Here is a 21394-nt window from a genome sequence, read left to right as displayed (position 1 = left end):
TCACTAACAGTACTACCAACTTGCCGATTCGAAAAACACGAAGTATGGCATAACATGTTTTGGAAAAAAGCTATAAGTTTAGAGCTTGGAGAAGGCAAAGCGAGTTGCGCATATCTCTTAAAATCGAAGTCGATTTCGTAACTGTTGAAAAACAAGTTACAGAATGCTTTTTTATGAGGCTTGAACAATTCATTCCTTGCCAAGGTTAATTTATTATAAAAGTGCTGCAGGTTAAGATTAATGCTCAATATTACTTTTAAGCTTCTTTTTATTGTTTTCTTATTTTTATGTTTATTTTTAAGTAAGTTTTTCAATTAAGTTTACAAGTATATATTAAAATGTTTGCCATTCGAAAAGCTTTGTTCTACAAATATATATCAAGCATACAAAAAACGAATAAAGCTTGCATTTAGGTAAATATATAGAATAAATTAACTCATACGGATAAATAGAAACGAAACAAAACGGTGATAGTGAAATTTATTAAGTAAACAAATCAAAAGTTAAATAATTCATAAATAAATATTATAAACAATTTTAACACTGTGAAACTCTGCTGCCTAAGGGTAAAAAATTAGTAGTTTAGGGCAAAAATTCTTAACGCTTATAAATGAGTGGTTAATGCTGAGAGAATACAAAATTATATGAATGGTATAAAGTAACAAAATATCTATTTATCATCACAACAACGCCAAAAATTGCAAAAACATATTCTTTTGCTGTTTGTTTAAATTTGATTTTTATTTACTAACTGACATTGTCAAATACGAGTAAGCACTTAGGTTATGCTAAATGTAGAATTGCTGTAAAAAGTACGCATCATTATTTAGTTATCAAAAATGTTAATAAAAACTTATAGTGAATGTGATAAAACTGTAAGGAGCTCAAACTAAAAGCAAAACCTAAGGGTTAATGATTGTTGTAAGTTGTAGTACGAGTAGTAGTAGAAGAAACTTGCAAGTTGCTTCAATTATACTATATAGTTTTATGTTAATGGTTTGCTGTTGTGTTAACGTTATTAAATTTTATTATTACGTTTAGTAACGCTTTTGCGTACGTACTTCGAATTAGAGCGTAAGAGAGAGAGCATGCTTGGGAGGGCGTTTTCATACTAATAGTTTTCGTAGTAATCTTTATGTTTATGCGATTATTTTATTATAAAAACTTGCAATATTTTTAAATTTTCTGAATTTTCGATTAGTGTTTTCGTTTTATGCCTTTTTTAATTGCATATTTTTTGGCTAATTAAAAATTTTCAAACAATTTGCATTATTTCAGTGGTTTTTAATTTAAATATTTCTTTACGCTAACTTTGAAATAAAAACATAAATAAAATCACATAACTTTGTTTGATGCAATGCGATACGTTTGGATTCGAATCAAAGTGATTTGAGTATAAATCGATTCGTTTGCGTGATAGGATTTGGTGAACTACAACGGCAGCGCTTTGTTGCTTTAGCGTGGAATATAGCCTAACTAATTTTCATAGTGTGTGAGCATGTGTGAGAGGAGAAGTTAATATATAACTACCATTTATATATAAATATATATATAGCGGGCTTTCGATTATAGCTAAAATTTGCTTTAATTGTGAGTGCACAAAGAAAGTGTGAGAAATATATATGTATATTTTATGAATTAGTTATAGTTTTGGTTAGTACAGTTTCATTTTTGGCTATGATACAATTTGCAATTTAGTTCTCTGATCTGCTGACTCCATATTTAGCACGGTTGTTCACTAATATGTATATATATGTCGGTACGTATATGCATGTTGAGGTTTTTACTTCAGTTAATTGCAATTATGGGTTCACTAATTTTATTAATTGCTCGCTAATTTAATTAAATTTGTTAGTATGCTTAATGGTATTGGAGACGGCTGTGATGTTGGACTTCCTACATACAGTTAGTATATAGTTATATATATATATATGTATGTGTGTATGTAGGTAGCGAATGGTTGCTAAACTAAATGTATTATATTTTTACAGTCGCAACGTACTGAATTATATTTGAAAAAATCGAAACACAAAAATGGAAATAAAAACTAAAAAAATACATAAAAATTTAAAATAAAAAATTAAAAGAAAAACTTAGCTTCAAATTAATAGAAGTACATAAAATGAAATGAAAGTACAAAATATATAAAAAAATGATGACAAAAATAGAAATACATTGTTATAACTATTTGTGAAATTATGCTAGCGAAACATGCATTGAATATATTAATATGTTCACTAGTTCAAAATATTTCTTTTTTATTTTGTTAGAGTTTGAGTTTGAGGGAGAACGCATTGAACGCTTTTCAGTAACTGTATTTTAGTTGTGTATTTCGAATGCCAGATTATGAAAAAATTAAGAATAAAAATATTTTTAACATTTTAGTAAAGCAAGGAGCACGGGTCGTTCATATTTTGTATGCGTAGAATTTAAAACTTTTTGCATTACGAATTTAAGTTGAACACATTAAGCAAATACAAACGTATTTCCAATACATAAGTACAACAGAACTCAAAATGAAAACCAATTCAATTTAAATTAAGTCGCAAATAAATATTAATTAAAATTAAAAATCGCTAATTAATATTTTTTTGATTGTTTTCAAATTAGAAATCGCTAGTAAGTTACATATTTATGCATGTTATTTAAAGCTTTAGGTACATATAAATAGTACATAGTATGTATGTTGTGAGATATAGAGATGCAAAATTAATACGTTTATCGTAATTTTTAATTTTTTAATTTTTTTATATTCTTATTTTTATTTTTTATTTTATATTTGCTTGATTTTCAAATATTTTGTAATTATCTAAATGATTGCACTTGTATATCATATTGTCAAATCGAACCAGTAATTGCATAAGATTAGGAGTATGATTATTTGTAAGGAAAGAAACATGCGATAAGTTGGGTATAAATACAACTGCACGTTAAAGTTAAGTAGTTTTATTAGGAAAAATGCAATTATTCTCTCCAAGTTATTATTATATTTTTTTGCAATATTTACATATTTTATATAATAAATGTTGCATTATCAGCAAAGGTTTAATTTTCTAGTAGGCTATTTAATTTATTTTCTTTTTGTTTTTGTAATTTGTAATACTTCTGCATGTATCAATAGGTATCAATCGACATCCAATTGCTTTCAAGCTGCGAATGTAAACAACTTTATATTCAGTCATTATAAAAATATTACATAAGAAACTAAAAATATATTAGTAGTATTACAAGTATATATAGCTTCATATTGACTTTGTTTATATATTATAAAATAAAAATATATAAATTAAAACTTTAAAAGTTTTGGCTTTTGAAAACCTTTCATGAGATCATTGGTGGGCATATGCCAACACAAACAATATTTTTTAGCAGCATCAAATAGCTTTAATTTGAGAAATTTGCTATAATGCTGCGATGTCTAAACGGTGGATCAATAGAAGTCGGAAAATATATGTCAAAAGCATTTTTGAAATTACTCTAGATGGTCGGCTTATGTTAAAGGTTTAAATACAGTTAGAATTTTCAAAAAATCTTTTTTTTTTTATAGTTATATTTTTCTAAAAATGGTGTTTCCAAAGTCGGTGACCAACATTATTCGGAAGCGGCTAAGCCCATAGTCTCAAATGTTAACACGAGCTTCTTAAATATATTTTTTAGAAAATTTTTTTCTCACGGATAAATATTTTTTTCCAATTTAAGACCGAAATTTTGGCCAAAAATCGATTTTTTTTTGAGAAACCGCCATTTTGTGAATTTTTTATTTTTGCTTTTTCTTCCGATTAGTTACTAGACTTAACATTACTTTAACGAAATCTGTTTGGTTTTTTTGGTCCCCGCAAGACGCCTTTTTTTCGAAATAAATATTTTTGTACTAATACTAAGTCTTAACATACATTAAAAGCTATCATAATATATTTACAAAATTCGGTTCAATAAATTTAAAAGTTTTCTCAGAAATAATTCTGGAAAATTCGCTTTTTTGGCCTTCTAACTGTATATATCCACTTATCCCGTAGATTCGTTCAATTCGCGAAATAATTAAAATTATTTCAAAAGTTTTACTTTCTCTGAAAATGCCACAAATATGGTTTAATGTTGAGCTTGGTCTTTGAATATTTTCTTAAAGACTATAATGAAACAATTCACTAAACTATTGATTTCATGAAAGGTTTTCTAGAATCACTTATAACCCGACGTTGGTAAGCAAGTAACCCGAAAATGCATAAATTGCTTAAATGTTATTAGTTATTTATAAAAATAAAAAAAAAAAATATTTATAAAACAATATATATTCATAAATTTGTTTAAAAGTTATACTTAAACTTCAGCTGTTCTTCAACCGTAAATTAAAACACGAAACCTCTCTCAACTATACGAAGTTCATATACTTACTTACAAGTTTCACGCTTCTTTCCCACGAACCAACGCCGGGCCTAAGTTGCGTATGTATTTAAAAAGTCGCAAGAGCAAGATATAACCTATTTGATACTCTCGCAACAAATATATTAAATTTGTCATCAATTTGTGACTCTAAGCCTAACAGTTTCATTTTGTTTTACACGCAGATGCTATTGAATTTGTATGCCACGGTATATCCAATATATTGTCATGTAGATTACGGTTGGTTTCCAGTTTTAGCTGGGCTACCACACTCATTTCCTACGCTCATGTCGTTTGTGTAACGAGGCATGAGTGAGTTGCGGTAACCCAGCCATAGCCATGAGGAGCTCTGGGTCACGCCATTAACTGTGAGAAGAAGCCTTCTTGAGGGCACCTTGTCGGATCGGGTAAAACGCTTCAGGGTTGCTATGAAACCCTGTGTTGTTTTTTTTTTTTTATTTTTTTGGATGAGTGACTAACAATTGTACAACGATGTATGATATGAAGGTATGCATTTGGAGCATTTTTGTTTGTGTCTTACTTTTCGGTAAGCAAAGCATTATTTGAAAGCAGTTTTAAAGCACAATTTGTTCATGAATTAAGTATGTACCAACGGGTTGAATTCGATTTCAATGGCAGTGTTTCAATATATGTAAACTCTATTAGTCATGGTACCATTGATTTAACTGGTATGTATTATTTCTTATAATTTTTGGTAGAATTATGTTTTTCAAATTAACCAATTGTAATTTGTAAGTAATTGCCACGAAAATTTAGTATACTCGTACTATATATAATTATATTTAGAATTGAATAAAAACTAGCTCTATGTTTCATTGTTGGACTTGTAACCAACTTAAAGAATTTCGTAAAAAATTTGTCTAAGTGAGTAAGTAGGCTCAAGTAATTTGACATTACCACGAACCACTTCATTGATTTTAGAGGCCGCTAGGGAAAATTTTGAAAAAATGAGAGCCTAACATGAAAGATTTAGTAAAACTTATGTTATTGAACAGCCATAATACTCTTTACGCGAATTAATTGGTTTAAGCCTAGTGCGCCGTTTGACAAAACGCGTTAAGTTGTGGATGTATATAGTATATGTACATTATTCTTGACACGTAATTGAAGTTTTCTGTCAGACTACTAATTAGAATTGTATATTGAAATTGCCAGCGAAACGAACGTACATGAAAACGGTGACGTATCAAATAATCAAAAATTAAAAAAAATGTTTCGAATAACTCCGTAAGCATTACGAATGTAGCGGGGATTATAACAAATTTCAGATGCATAATTTAGTTTTTCACTCTGTTTCGATTACTACTACTTAATTTGTGGTAAAATATGGTAAATGTATTAGCGTGGACGAAATAAATTTCATAGATGACAGATGGTGGTATGTCTTTCCTCTACCAAGATGCTGTTGACTATTGCTTGTTTACACTCGCAGATGAAGTGGAACTATATATGCATACATATTAAATTGAAATTTTGTTGTTTAATGATTTTGTTTTTTTTTATTTTTAGCAAAAATTTTGAATAACCAAAATAAATACTTTTTATTTTTTTTTATTCTCTAATTGTTATCAAATTGTATATTTTATACTCGATTCGCTTCTTATACTTTTCATTTTAGATTTTTTCGGCTTTTTTACAATCACATGTATAAATTTCAATAAGAAATTATGACAATCGAATCGAAATCACAACTAAAATATAACTGTATGCTTTAAGTCATGGAATCTAACTGTAAAAAAATAGTAGTATGTAATAAAAGAAATGTATGAATTGAAAGTAAAATTGGATTTGAAATAAAAATATAGCTGGAATAAAGGAAAAATCGGTATCCGTCTACAGGTACCTGTTGTAAGACTGATTTCCATAGCCCTCTGACGATGACCCAAGACCTTAAATTGGGGCAGAGATACCTCACTCGAAACACCAACCGAGTTTGGACCTTCATTCCATTTATAACGAATGTCACGCATTGTATAGCCGACTGTTTGTTTATTTATTTTTGTGTATTTTTTTTTTTGTGTTTTGTTTTTGTTTTTTGTCAAACGAGTAAGTCGTGTGTCACGTCGTCGTAAGAATGAAAGCATAGCACGATTGTTTTATGAGATTTGTATTTTGTGCGAAATCGTCCAATAATTTGTGTGTATGTACATTAGCATTGCGATGATGAGAGGGGCATAAATTTGATATGATTTGTAACGTTAAAAAATAAGTATATTTCAGTATATAAATATTAGAGTGAGTTTAAGTATTAAGTGAATTGTAAATATTACATTATTTCACACATCGGGTATCAAATGAATATTTAGAATATTTATATAAAAATTAATATTAATAAAATAATGTTGTAATGTTTAATGTAGTTTGGTGGTATAATATACGAATGATTTTTATATTGTTCGTTAAGTCATGGTACCATTGATAATGTGGTCAAAATGTTTTTGGTTTTGAGTTTTGTTGGTTCGTTCAGTGGTCATTGTTATTTGATAAAGATTGAAAAAATATGCATAAACAAAGAATAAATTGGTGAGACTATTAACAAGTTCATAGCATGTTTTCATACTATGTATATTTATATATATATATTATATATTGAAACAAAAAAAGCCTTGCTGTATGCTTACTAAAGCTGTACATATCACTAATAGTTATACTCGCACCTAAGAGAAATTCGTATGTCTTATTCCATTCGCTTAAAAAATTATTACCAACGTAAGTAGTAATTCGTTGACGCCTTCAGATAGGCTTAATTAACTAATATATATTTATATATACATTTTTATGGCATAATATATATACACACGCTTTTGGCTCTTAAATTTCTTACATATATATAATCAACTATTGGTTAACGCGCAATTCAAATCAAAACTAATTGAGCCCGATAGGGCTGCACCTCTACCTACCTACATTGATTTGAGATTTTAAACATACACTAAGCAACAAACTGAAAAATCCAAAGCAAAACTGCACTAAGTTCTTATCATAATACTCGTAATAACCATAAAATAAGTCTCAAAACCGGTTAGTCTTTGTGTGTTTGAAATTAAAAATGTTCCTCATAAAGTTCGAAGGCCTCCAGTAAATGATATCTGCTTTCTTAAAGCGTACTAGACATATGTACATTACTAACAGTTTATGCCATAACATAAAATCTATAATAGATCTTATCTAATGTGGGTTACACATGGGTTACTAGCCTAATGATTAACCACTTGAAATATCTCTCCAATATGTGTGATATCATAAACCTTAGACTTTTTCAACAAAGAAGAGCAAATAGCCCTTTGCGCTTTCTTCAAAATAAGATGTGCAGGGCGATGTGTAATTTTAGTTATATTGGTACTGCCTTTTATTCTGAAATAGCGGGACAGTACAACATCTTTTTCTGAACAAAATTATAATTTGTGAATGAAAGAAGGAGAAGCTCTACACATACAACTTGCTTGCATGCCCAGATTCTTTTGTTAGCTGTTGCTGGTTAAAGTATTTTTCTCTCTTTAAATCTAGAAATTATTTAATATTAAAATATTTAACTTTTTTTACTCAATACAACAAATTTGCTTAAGGCTAGTTCTCAAAACGATTGAGCAGTCTACGGTCTAGTGCCGTCTTTAGATAAGTTAATTCTGAGAATCGTTTAACTTTCAAACACATTTTAGCCTATTACTCAAATCTGATCTGTGGAGAGTTACCAGCTAGGTGCGACTATATTAAGGGTTTTTTCTCTAATTTTCAATACTGAAGACAGATAGATAGATAGATAGAAAATTGAGGCTTTGCACTGCGACCTATGATCTATTGTGCCCTCTCCTATATCAGATAAGGTCACAAAGATCCAGCAGTCTGAACAATTCCAAAAATTGTAGATAAGATAAGGAATTAAATATTTTTGTTTGGGTCACAACGGTCCAAATAAATTAACTTAATTAATAAATAACGGAAATACATTGTTGCTTAGTGGTAATAAAAATAAGGGTTGTACAAAAATAAGAATTATTTGGTATTATTTTGAATAAGTAGACTTAAGCGACTCAGAATTGCTATAAAAGACGGTTGATTAGGCGTTGTTCAGTAAATTAATCTACAATATATTTTTAAAAATTATTAATAAAAAATTTTAAATGTAATTGTAAAGCGTCTTCGTTTAGTTTAAACTGTAAGTTATATACTTTTCAAATACCTATGTAATAAACTTCTCGTCTACATTAATTTATATATTACTCATCAATAAGATATATAGATATATATTTTTTTAATTCCGTGCGCTATACGCAAATGCTAAAGGTCAGTTCACTTTTTACAAATATAATATATTTATAAATAAAGTACTTATTATTTCTTATATCTTGCCTGTAATTAATTAGCAATTAGATATATTTATATGTACAAATATTCGCAGCGAAAAGTTCAATTGCATTGAGTTGTAAGGCGGTCGAAAGTATTCAGCAAAAAATATATACTTCAACGAATATTTTGTAGAGGCGATAGTAGAGGCGATAGATTACGCAGAAAGTTTGTTGTTGTAGCGCATAGGTAGGTACTACTATTTATATATATATAAGTAGGTGTTCGCATATTTCATAATTTCAAAATCCAGCTGTGTATTTTAGTACAAGTTTAACCTGATCGTGAGCGTGGTAATTAGTGTGTGTGCCTATGCTTAGTGTGTGTGTGTATTTGTGCACTGGATGGGGGCGTTAGCTTCAAGAGGTTAAATTTGTAAGCAATTTTTCGTTGGTGTTATTTTTCGGTTCTTAATTACTCATATACAATATATTTATATATATATTCTTTTTTTTTTTTTTTATTTTAGCGGTTGCATTTATTAAAAATAAATTGGCGAGCGGCAGCACTACTTGCTTTTTACATTTTTGAATTTTTGCAAATAGATTTCTTCCTTTTTGTAGATGGTATATTCACAGTTTGGTTTTTACGCTTATATATTTACAAACCAAAGTAAAAATATATCAAGCCTGCCCAAGCAATTGCGAATCCATAGTTGTATTTATATACTAACTATTAAATTTTTGACACTAATTGTGGGTTTTGAAACACAAAGCTAAAAAACGTTTATTTCGGCGTAGGAAATTTATTGTTTTGTAGACTTGAGCTTATTGTGAAAATAAAAGAGTACAGCCTAACTTCATTAATTGCTTTACTTGTTGTTATTGGTCAATTTTGTCCTGCTGCGATTTGCACCTATTCCGAACAAATTAAACACAAGAAAATATACGAACAAAGAAAAAACTAGTGCAATACCGACAAAAAATCAGTTACGAATTCTTAAATTACACTAAATAAAATTATCGACAACAATTTATAATTTTTTTTTTGAAAATAAATTTGAAACAAATATAATAAATGGGACAACACACGGTTTATTTAAATTTGGTTAGTAATACGAAATTAAAAATTTGATACAAAACTTAATCACATTAAGGAATTTTAAAGAATTTATATTTAGAGTAAGAGAGATAGAGAGACAGTAAGAGAGCGAGAGATAGAATTTGGAGAACGAAGTAAATAGTGTGAGAGTAGAGTTGCATTGCGAGTAAACACAAAATTGGTGATTGACAAAATTGATTATGTGGAATCAGTAGGCGCATCATGTTAATGTGACTAAACGTGTAACGGTTGTAATTATATTCATTATTTTTGCATATATATTTTTTTTGTTTCTGATCATTGGTTCCATACTATTTTCTTTCCTTATAAAAACAGTATAAATTACTTTATTTAATAAATAAAAATAATTATGTCCTAAGATTTATATTATCAAAACATATTATAATGAACACGTATGTGAACATTCGAATATCCTTACACACTTTGAGTTCATACCGGACCAGTTAGATCATTGAGTCGCCATACCGAACTTTGGCGGCTCCTTCTCTGCCCATTTATCGGCGAGGGAGCTGTAAGGAGAGGGACAGGAGCTACTTTACGAATTGATTAAAGCATAGGGGGGAAGACTGGTAGAGGGATTTACAGTCAGAAGCTCTTTATGAATTTCTGCTACAGACCTCCTCACAATTGCATTATCTTTCAAGCCGAGGTTGCAGCCATTATGCTTTGCTTTCAGTAAGACTAGCCTCTTCTTAATCGTGCGGCTTTTAAGGTTGCGAATCTTACCAGACGCTATCTGCAGAAGCTGCATGGAAGAAGATGACGTTGCAACAACTCAACCCTCTTCAAACTTGTATTGGGTACTAACCGTTTTGCTAATTTATAATTTATTAGATCGAACACAGGAGTTCTTTTCTATGACTTCACAAAGCAATCCGTCTAGATCAGCCATCTAACCTAACTTAACCTAAACTTGAGTATAAAACTTTTACTCTGACTCCGAAAATGCAAGCAACAATATTTTTTACACCCTTAATGACATTCTTCAGCACTCTACCTCAGTACACTTAACTGACAAGTTATTCAAGAAAACATTTCTTGACTTTATGACAACTGACACAGTACTCTTGAGCTTCATATTGAAGATCACATTCTTTCGAAAGGGTGGTAGAGAGAGAGTATGCTGGGCATACCTCTTGAATATACTATATTCGTACTGATCTGCTTCAAATTTTTGTGTTAAGTACCATGTACAATTCATAGGGAATAACTTGGCTTGTACTCTAATATAAAAACGCCTAAGAAAAGCAGTCTTAGAACTGGTAATAGAAGGCCTGTAAAAAAAGCCATTATTTTGGGGGGCATTTTCGCGATTACTATTCCAGTTTCATGTACTATATCACTTACTAAGTACAATTCCAAGAGCTGAGCTGTTTTGAGGATTTTTTTTTTTCATTCAGCACGCTTGATAAAAGGGCCGCAACCAAAAATTTAGATTTTCCGACAAGTAATGAAAAAGATTATATAGCATTATATAAATAATTGGCAGTTTTTTAGAACAGCAGGGTTCTTATAAAAAATGGTTAAAAAAAATCTTTTTATTTTACGCTTTACTCAATAACACGTTATTCTATATAAAACAGTATTTAATACACAATATTGCTTATCAAAATGCCGTTGCTTGAAAAAAAGACAGCACCGATCCTTCCGATTCCGCACAACAATTTTGCACAGAGCGCCACATATGTATGTATGTATGTATTCACGTATATATTAAAACAGCTTATGAATGTATGTGAAATGAGTAACACAGATAAATGCAGATATATGTAATGCTATATGCAATATTCATAGTATGTAGGTATATATATATATATATATAGAAGTTGAAGTGAGAGCAACGAAAGGGTTTACATAAAAATGGCACAAAAGGGATGTGTACATGTGGGTGTACGTCGAAACCAATGAAAGAGCGCTTGACAATAATGAAAAATATACAATTTCAAAAATGTTTGAGTGAATATGCTTAAAAAAGATTTCGTTAAAAATGTAAATGTTCTTAAATTAGTATTTTTTTTTTTTTTGCTTAACTTGTGAACGTACATACATATGCTGTATGTATGTATGAGTGGGGTGTATGACATATGGGCTCGAACAGGTTGATGCATAGAAATAACACGTGACATGAAGATGCAAAAATGTGTATGAGTGTGTATGCGCGCGTGTGACATATGTATGCATGAGGAAATTGTAAAAAATAATATTTGTTTGCATGAAAGTGATGTTATGAGTTTGCGATTGTGAGTGGTGAGTGATTGGTGGTGAAAATGTACATATATATGTTTCTTAACAATGTATCAACTGAATACGCTTAAAAATGAATCAAAGATTTCTGATGTTGCCGTGGATGTGTGTGTGTTGTGACGTAATTGTACAAAAAACGCAATTGTCAAATGTTTGCATTGTTTATTTGGAAAAAATTTTGTTACGAACAAAATGAAATTCATACATTAAATTGAATGCTTGAATATTTGAGTTTGTATGTTTCATTTAATTGTTTTTATTTTTTATGTTTTTTTTTTATAGTTAGTTTAATATTTGTTGTTTTGTTTGGGGTACCTGTGGTTAGGTTTATTTCGGTCGCCCTCTGCCTGTGTCCCAAAACGCGGAACTGCGGTAGTTCGACCTCACTGCTCATGCCAACACTACTCAGTCCATCTCTCCAGAAGTAACGGATATCTCGCATCGTGTAACCGACTTCATATTACAAAATAATATACATATATATATACAAAAAGACGTCATTTCCCAATTTGTTTTGGTCAATTCAAAATTTTTTTTAAGTGTATTTGTTATAACTTTAGTTTTGTGGTTATAATATGAAAATTTGTTTAAATATTTTTCATGATTTCGTTTGGCAAAAATAAAACTTATCTATATTTTTTTTTATATGGCTTAAGTACTGATTACGAATATAATGATTGAACGTTTGATTGTGATATTTGAATAATGTTCGAATTGAAAGTGGGAAAAGTAATAAAATATGACAAACTCAACTTAAGCGTTAATCAAACATTGGTATGTATCAAGTAGTGAAGTCTTAAAAATGCTTGATTAGAATTTCGTATTCAACATTCGAAGCACAAAATTATAAAAAAATGTAAATAAAAGCAAATCGAATGAAAATATATTTATCTGATGAAGTGCACTTACATGCTTTGGAAACGTTCACACATTCAACTTTCATTGGACTGTGAATTAGGTAACGTGTATAACACATTGTATGGCTATATGCTCCTTTATTAAACTATACGGTAGACCTGTGCGTACTATATTTATTCGCAACTTTCTTCTTTACTAGTCTGACTCGTTTTCTATTTTCTCTTTAATTTCATAATCAATTTCACATAACGGTTAAAAACTCGTTCACAGCACAATTCTATTCAGTCGCTTATCTATTTATGCTTTAAACCCCTATTCAATAATCCTCTAAATAAATTATATTTATTTAATAAATATTATACAATAAGGCACCCCTACGCTTAAATGGAGCCATGTTTCTAAAAAATTATAATATTATTACTAAGCAACACACAAAATTATACTTAAAATCCTGCGAACTTTAAAGGTCGGGTTTGCATTTAAGCTTAATCTCTTCCTCTTTGATTTAAATTAATCGGTAAACACTGGCTTAAAACTGCACCTTTGACTTTACTAGCACTTTTAATAGATTGTAACTTTTGTAACAATCTTATATCCAGCAATCAAAACTAGGAACAGAATATTTCAATGTATGAGTAATCAGGCATACCATTCACCGCTCTATGCCGCAACTACTAGAAAAGTTATTTTTAATTTGAAAGTTCTCGTAGATGGCTACTGTTATTTCTTTTTTCATTAATAAGGTTTTTTATATCAAACAACGACTTAAACGAACTAGTCCAACTGTAAAACGTTGCCGTCGAATGCAAACCATATGTCTGAAACATATAGTTGCAATAAAAAAGAAGATTATTGCTTCTGTACAGCTTTTTTATTTTTTCTTGAAGAAAATAATAATCAGGGAGGATCTCAGTATTCTTAACATTTCTGAAGTGTATTCAAAAGAAGGTGGTACTACCATTGAGATCACACAGGTCTGTCCACTTGACACTCCACATTTGCTAATTTGCATGCATCAACTTCTTTTCAAGATACGGTCGGATGAAAGCATGTCCGATGATTGGAACCTAAGTGTTCTCTGCACAATCCACAATAAGGGGGCCGCACAATCTGCACCTATTACCGCGGCATAAGACACCTTAATATCGAATATAAGGTCTTATTATATAAAGACTGAAGCTCACCGCCAACAAACTGATTAGATCTTCTCAGTGTGACTTTAGACCTAGCAAATCTACTGTCAACCAGTTTTCACCATGCGCCACATCTTGGAAAGACCCGTGTAATGAAGATCGATACATACGGGTCTTCGTCGATTTTAAAGCTGCTTTTGACAGCACGAAAAGGAACTGCCTCTATGCTGCTATCTCTGAACTTTACATATCCGCAAGATGATAGGGTTGTGTAAGCTGGCGTTGAACAACACCAAAAGCTAGTCAGGATCGAAAATGACTCTCCATACAATGACTTCTTCTATATATATCTGTAGAAAATAATACGAGCTGCAGAGCTTAAACAAGAAGATACGATCATCGATAAGTTTATACAGCTGCTGGCGTACGCCAAGCGAAGCGTATGGGTTTGGTTGTGAACGAGGGCAAGACGAAATATCTACTATCATCAAACTTGGCTTCCACGTCACTGTTGACAGTCATAACTTCGATGTGGTAGATAATTTCGAGTCCCCCCATTGTTCCCGTCCTGCTATATGGTTCGGAGGCATAAAAGTGCGGAGTGATAAAAGTGTTCCAGGGAAAGGTTTAGCGGTAGATTTATGCGAGTAGCATAGTCAATGGAACGATGAGCGGTACGAAATATACGACGCCGTTGACATATGTAGTTCAGCGAATCAAATATCGGCGGCAGCATTGGCAAGCTTAAGTTGCCGAATGGAATAGAATACTGCAGCTTTGAAGATTTTTGATTCAATACCTGTCGGTGGAAGCAAATATGGACCCCCACATCATTGCAGAGAACAGGTGGAGAAAGATATGCCTACACTTGGTATCTCGAATTGATGCCAAACATCGAAGAAAAGGAAACGTCTGTCGCGCTCATCAATAATCGCATAAATGGTGTCTACGCCAGTAAAGAAGAAAAGAATCTAACTTTCTTTTCGGTGCTTTTAGGGGCTTTCTAAGTGTATTAAAAAGAAAAAGATGCTTTTATTTAAATGATACAGGTCTGCCTACTTAAAAATTCACATTTTATATCGTAACATACACAAATTCGAAATGAAGACGCAATAAACAATAAATGATCGCAATGATGATTAAATTTTCTAAGAGATGCCTGTGTTATTTCTTATTTATTCTAACGCTACAGCTATGTTTAAGGAAATAAACTAGAAAGTTTACGATTTGATATACATTATTTTACCACTATGTATTCATATTACGGAAATGACTTTACTATGAACTTATTGGTGCTATGTACTTTCTTTTTTTACATTTATAGGTATTCTTCTCTATCAATTTGGATACTAGCAAAATCAGAAAATATACCTAAAACTATAGATAATGCACCTGACTGTGCCTGAGCGAATCTCCTTCTGTCATTGCAATTGAAGAAAAGAAGGCGACCGAAAACCAACCAATTGCAACACGTTTCTTTCTCATCTTATTAATTTCATTTATTTACTATCTCTACTAAATACTGTAAGTTACTTTCTTGTGACTGCAAGTTCCAAGAATATGTATTTTGTTTTTTGCTAAAATAATTCAAATAAAATGCAAAAATTGGCTAAAAGAGCTTTGTAATGAATTTGAAGACTACGATTGGTTGTTGGATAGTTGCTAAAGTGAAGATGGTAGTTTCATAAAGAACGCTGATTTTGAATGTATTTGTAATTAAACTGTTTCAAGTGAGGAATATTTGTACTAACTCAATTTAACGCTGATGATTTAGGTTTGGGTAGTTGAAAAAAAAAAATAATAATAATAATAATTAATTGAAGAAAGTATAATTAGAAAATAAATACGTATTTTGCCTCAAAATAATAAATAATTTAAATTTTTTCGAACATAAGCCTGTCGTAAATCAAACACAAGTTGTGCTATTTTTCTTTTAGTCCGATATTGATAGACCATAACACGCATTTTCAACTTCATTGTTGCTATTTTGTTATTACTAAGCGTTCATTATAAATATAAATTTAAAATTAATCATCGTTCATCACATAATAGGTAAATAGTTAGTTCTGAAATTTCGAAATAGTTTAAGTAAAAAAATATATATTTTTGTATAAAGAGATAATCCTTTTGACTATGGCATAGATGTACCTAAACCAGCGGTGAATGTATTTGTCGGCGCTTCAATACACCAAGTAGTTTATTTCAGAAATGTTTTGGGTTTCCAAAAATGTTTTTTATGGTTTTTTCAGGTGGTATATGTTTGCTTTTAGCTCGTGTGTAAAGCAGTTTTTTGTTAGTCTGTGGCGTCAGTATATCAAGAAACACTTTGATTTTTATGTAGGTATGTCTTATAGAATTTCCCCTTCATCTATAGTAAATATGTATAAGTATATGTTATGATCTAACTTTCACAAAAAGCTTTACCAAACGTCACTTAATTTATTTGTTGTTGGTTTTTAATGTAAAAGCTGTTTTTAGAAAATATTTTCATTACGAAATACTCTTGTAATAAATCAAATGAATTCCTTTAAGTATAATATAGGCAATTCAAATTAGGAAAAAACAACTACCATATAAAAGTATATTTCTGTAGAGCTTACGCAAACTTTTAAAAACAACATAACAATCGACAAAGAGCTTTCATAAAGCTTGTGCAAAATTTCTTTGGCGAAATTTGGAGATGGCATAACTTTATTTTGTTTAAAGTTGACTTTTTTATTTAGTCGAAGGTTAACTAAAGTAATTTCAATATTAACCCTCACTGTGGCTTCTGGAGTACCTCAATGCCACCATTTTTCACATTCTAAGTTATTTGATAAATTTTACAAGTTTAATTTTATAATAATAAATAAACACTTAGTTATATATAGAAATACTTAATTACAAATTGCGTAACGGTTTCGTGGAATACGTTCAGTGTGCTGTTAATGAAAATAAGTTTTGAATACATCTGAATATAAAGCGCATAAGCTTTCACTAAAAGCTTGTCTAAATATAAGTTTTTATATATTCCTCTTTATTTGTATATATATTTTTTTGTGCATTATTTTTTAAAAGGGTCCTTATTCGTGCACATAATCTGAACTAACGGAAATTTCAAGTCCATATAAAATAAACTGCCTGCATACTGCTTTGAACCTATGGATTGTGTTTATTTTAATAAGGACCCATATTTCAAACAATCTTAAGTAAAATAAAATTTAAGTTCACTTCGGCTTCACTATAATAGAATTTAGTTAAATTCTATATAATCTACGTATATATTATGATACTACCACCACTAATCACATACTCTTATAAATAAGCAAATAACCTTATTGGAATAAGCCTTATGCATCAATAAACATATATATGCATGTGAACAATAATTGAATAATTACTTACAGCTTTCGATTTCTATGTGACACAACTGCCGATCCATAGGAAAGTATTGTAGATTCATTGGACACGATGCGGTAATTGTTAATCTGTAAGTACATATCCGGCAAGAAAAATTTCCAAAAAATCAAAGTATTAGAAAATGGCATAAACAAGTGTTTTTATAAATCAAATTATTTATGGTTGTAACTTTAATGTTCATAAATATTAAAATAAGAATATAAAGCACAGTTATTTTTAAGCTTTGTAACGTACAAACAAACTACTAAAAGGATATTCAGACATGTTCGATGCGTTTGACTTCTTACTTTAAGATTTCGATTTAATAATTTTGCTTTTTATTTAAGTCTACGTTTCACAATGACAATTAGTTATTGGTCTCACATTTAATTGTAAACAAGCGTTAACAATTTAAAAAAATATATAAGCAGGGAAATTAATTAATGAGAGCTTGAAAAATAAAATCTCTGTAGAATCAGATATACGCAGTCTCGAAGCGTTCTAATGACCATGGCTAAAAACATACATCACTAGCTCGTCTTATATAGATTAGAATAATATTTTGTGTTTTGTTTCAGATAGCATAAGCTCAATGTCGTTCATAGAAGTCCGGTAAATAACCACAATTTTGCATAACAATATCAAACCTTTTTGTACCCCCAAATATATATTTATTAAGGTCTGAAAGAGAGCAAATCGATTATTTTTCTTTTTTAATTATTCCTATAATAAATATTAGATTATTCTCTTTTTGCTCATTGGCCTAACCACCAAAATGAAATTCATTTGCTAAACTTAGAGGAAATAGTAGTAATCTTGATTCTATAAGAAATCATTAATCGTTAAAAATCGACTTTACCGGTGCATTAGATAAATAACTAAGTCACAAAAGGCACCCACAAACGGTTTGCTTCATGCCAACATGGGTTAATTGACTCGTCTCACGGATCATTTATAGACATAAGTACTTACTCCTGCCATAAGTCGTGTTTCTTCATGAAACTATAAGTTTTTTTCGAAAAACTTATTTTTATTAAATGGGCGACGTAAACGCTTTCATTCGAATTGGTCACATTTTGCTTTCACACAAGCCCTCAAACAATTCGGCCATTAATTAACAGCAGCATGCACAGTTTCTTTTGGTATTGAGGACACTGCGCGTACCAAAGTTTTTTTGCAGATTCTTTGAATTCTACATGCCATGTTCTTTATTTCAGAGTTGTTTTTGCCTTTTGTGCTTGAGTGGAGCCTTACTGGAAGACCCAACGCTTTCCGGCAAAGAGCGTGGAGGTTATTATATGGATATGCTTGCCTAAAAATTTTAAAAAGTCGAACATTTGGTTTATTTTGTTTCATAACTAGATATTTTAGACATTCAAAAATATCTCTTTGAACGGATTTTTCGATCCATATGTCATTTCCGAAATTATATTAATTTTATTGTAATGGACCCTGTACCGGTGGTGGTTGATATGATATTTCAAGTTCTACATATTCATTTGAGATTTTACAAAAAACTTTGTTGAACATCACTTGCCTTAAATTTTAATTGAAAGTATTTGTAAATATAGTTTCCGACGTTTCCTTCAGGGTGTTACAAACTTCATGGATAGCGTAATATACACTGTTCAAGGTACAATGAAGCAAACATTGTTAAAAGATTTTTAAGTTTAAGTGCATTTTAGTAAAAAAGTAGAAGCTTAAATAATTTTCTATTGCTTTATAATGTACCTTCCACAGAGTTTTCGAAAACCACAAATAACATGTACTGAATATCCTTTTCTTATCTAAAGCATATACATTTTCTTTTTGAGCTCATTAGTATCAATAAATGCTTCCCTATAAAAACATAAAGGTGAATTTTTAAAGTCAGCGAGTTCAATTGGATTGTTAAAAGAGTATTTTACTGTTTACAATATGTTTATAAAAATGTGTTTTTTACATCTCCGATATGTTGCGGCATATAAGTAATGTATTAATAATCTAATGGGCACTAATTCGTAACTAATTACATGTTTGAATAGTTCATGACATATTTGTGAGTTATGCTGGCAAGCTGCACTAAGCTAAGTATGAGTTTAAATGAAAATATAAATTAAGTTTCGCAAATATTTAACTACTTTTTAAAAAATTTAGTATTTAATCGTTAAATAATATTTTTTGCGTGCTTATTTTCACATACTTCAATATATGAAATGTAAGTGTTTATATGCCTATATATTTATATATGTATACATATATATTATATATTAATATATATTATAGCTAATGGTTTTATATGCAAATGAAACTAAATAATGCATTATTACACCTACGTTTCAAAGGCACACACACAAGTGTATGCACGTATTCATATTGCATTGACAATACCTTGCTTTCTGCTTCGTCTTTCTTTGTTGGTTCATTTTGGTTGAGTATGTATATTTACATAAGATTATTGTATGAGCATGGAATATGTGCCAAGCATTTATTAACGAACGACTTACTTACACGCCATCACCTCTTTGCTTTATAACACTTGCTCACGCTCACTACATGCGCACTGCATGTCTTCTTTGCATTTGCCAAACCATGCAATTTCATGTGCATATCCTTTGTTGTGGCGAATTCCTTCAAATTTGCATTTTGCTCCTTGCTTTTGTGCATTTCAATTATTTCTTTTTGGTTATTTATTTTTTTTCTTGTTTTTGGACAGATTCTTGTTTAAAGGTAGTAGAAAATATTTCTCCAGAGAGTGCAAACCTTTTTACGGTGTAAAATACACTGCACACTGTGGTTTTTTCCTTACAGCTTTAATTCAACCTTTTTCTTCTTTATTGTATATTTTTTGTTGTACAAAGTATTAGTGCATATTCAATTTTTGTAATGAGTAAGTGTAATGTGTGATAAGTTCAAGCTAAGTACTTCATGCGCTATGCCTCTACCGACGACTGTTTCGCGCCCCTGTTATATAGCTGATTTTCCTAATTTTGACTAGCATAAATTATTCTAATAAGTAAAACAACCCGGAAATTATTCTCTCGATCTTTAAGTCTGTTTCAGCTTCTCTAGGGTTCACTTAGCTGGCAAAAAAATGCTCTTATCTGTATTTTAGTCAGTTGACTTGAGAGAGCACCGCAGTTAAACAGCTGATTTTCGATAATTGATTTTAACGAACTAGGCAGACCATAAATTATTCTCACGGTCTTCGTTAGCCGTTAACTTTATATGTTTAATTCGGTACTTGAAATTCTCATATGCTCAGTGCTTTCAACACACATATAAGTTGAACTTTCCGAAACTATGAGATTGGGTTTTGTATAGAAATTAAAATCTTAATTGGTTAGTAAAAACGTAGGGTATCCAAGATATAATTGTATCTTATGGTGATATATCTTATGCTACTTAGTTTTCCATCTCCTAACATAGTTTTTTGATCTGCATACCATATATAATATTCTAATATAAGTTGCTGGTTGGTGTCGTCAGTTATCTTTCAACTATTTCAAAGGCGCCGTAAAGAAGACTTTAGAAGCCTTCGACGTAGCTGAACAGTCAATGAGTTCCTGAGCGGCCTGTACTAACCAAACTTGTCCGTTTATGCAATCCCTTCTGAACCTATAAGATCAATTTTGATTTTTTGTGTAACAGCATGTATTTTAGGATTTCAGTTGCTGCAGTCATCTGTACTAGTATAATTATTCTGTTTAACCCACAATCTTGAAGATAAGCCTACCACCTAAAAAGCGCTACTGCTATGGTAGCTAACTATGGGTTATAACGGGTGATCCAAGTAAAGGTACTTTTTTCTCTGGGCTACGCAGATCACGCGTGAGTCGTGTCATTCTCTTATATAATTTATGTAAAAGACTTACGTCTGAACAACGTTTACAAATCGTTCAACTTTATTACAAAAGAATATTTCGCTTACTTCGCTCAACTTATGGTTTACTGAGAGCAATACCATAACCCATCTGGAGACACAGCATCCATTA

General features: G+C 30.6%; 1 protein-coding gene across 30 annotated transcripts in view; it reads right to left on the bottom strand.

Moving 5' to 3' along the window:
- The window catches only part of LOC105225059 (gamma-aminobutyric acid receptor subunit beta), a 105692-nt gene that overhangs the window by 27812 nt on the left and 56486 nt on the right, over nucleotides 1–21394 (bottom strand). For 21 of the 30 annotated variants that reach the window (XM_049458756.1, XM_049458764.1, XM_049458767.1 and 18 more), the window contains 2 exons: nucleotides 17427–17509; nucleotides 6245–6382 (listed from right to left, as the gene is read on the bottom strand). In XM_049458756.1, coding sequence (XP_049314713.1) covers nucleotides 6245–6382; nucleotides 17427–17509 — 221 coding nt within the window. Of the gene's footprint in view, nucleotides 1–6244; nucleotides 6383–12366; nucleotides 12505–17426; nucleotides 17510–21394 lie in introns of all 30 variants that reach the window. The other 9 variants (XM_049458748.1, XM_049458771.1, XM_049458780.1 and 6 more) reach the window with 1 other exon arrangement.

The sequence above is a fragment of the Bactrocera dorsalis genome, chromosome 5 (assembly GCF_023373825.1).
Source record: "Bactrocera dorsalis isolate Fly_Bdor chromosome 5, ASM2337382v1, whole genome shotgun sequence".
NCBI classification, from domain to species: domain Eukaryota; kingdom Metazoa; phylum Arthropoda; class Insecta; order Diptera; family Tephritidae; genus Bactrocera; species Bactrocera dorsalis.
This window is presented reverse-complemented; position numbering and strand designations above follow the sequence as displayed.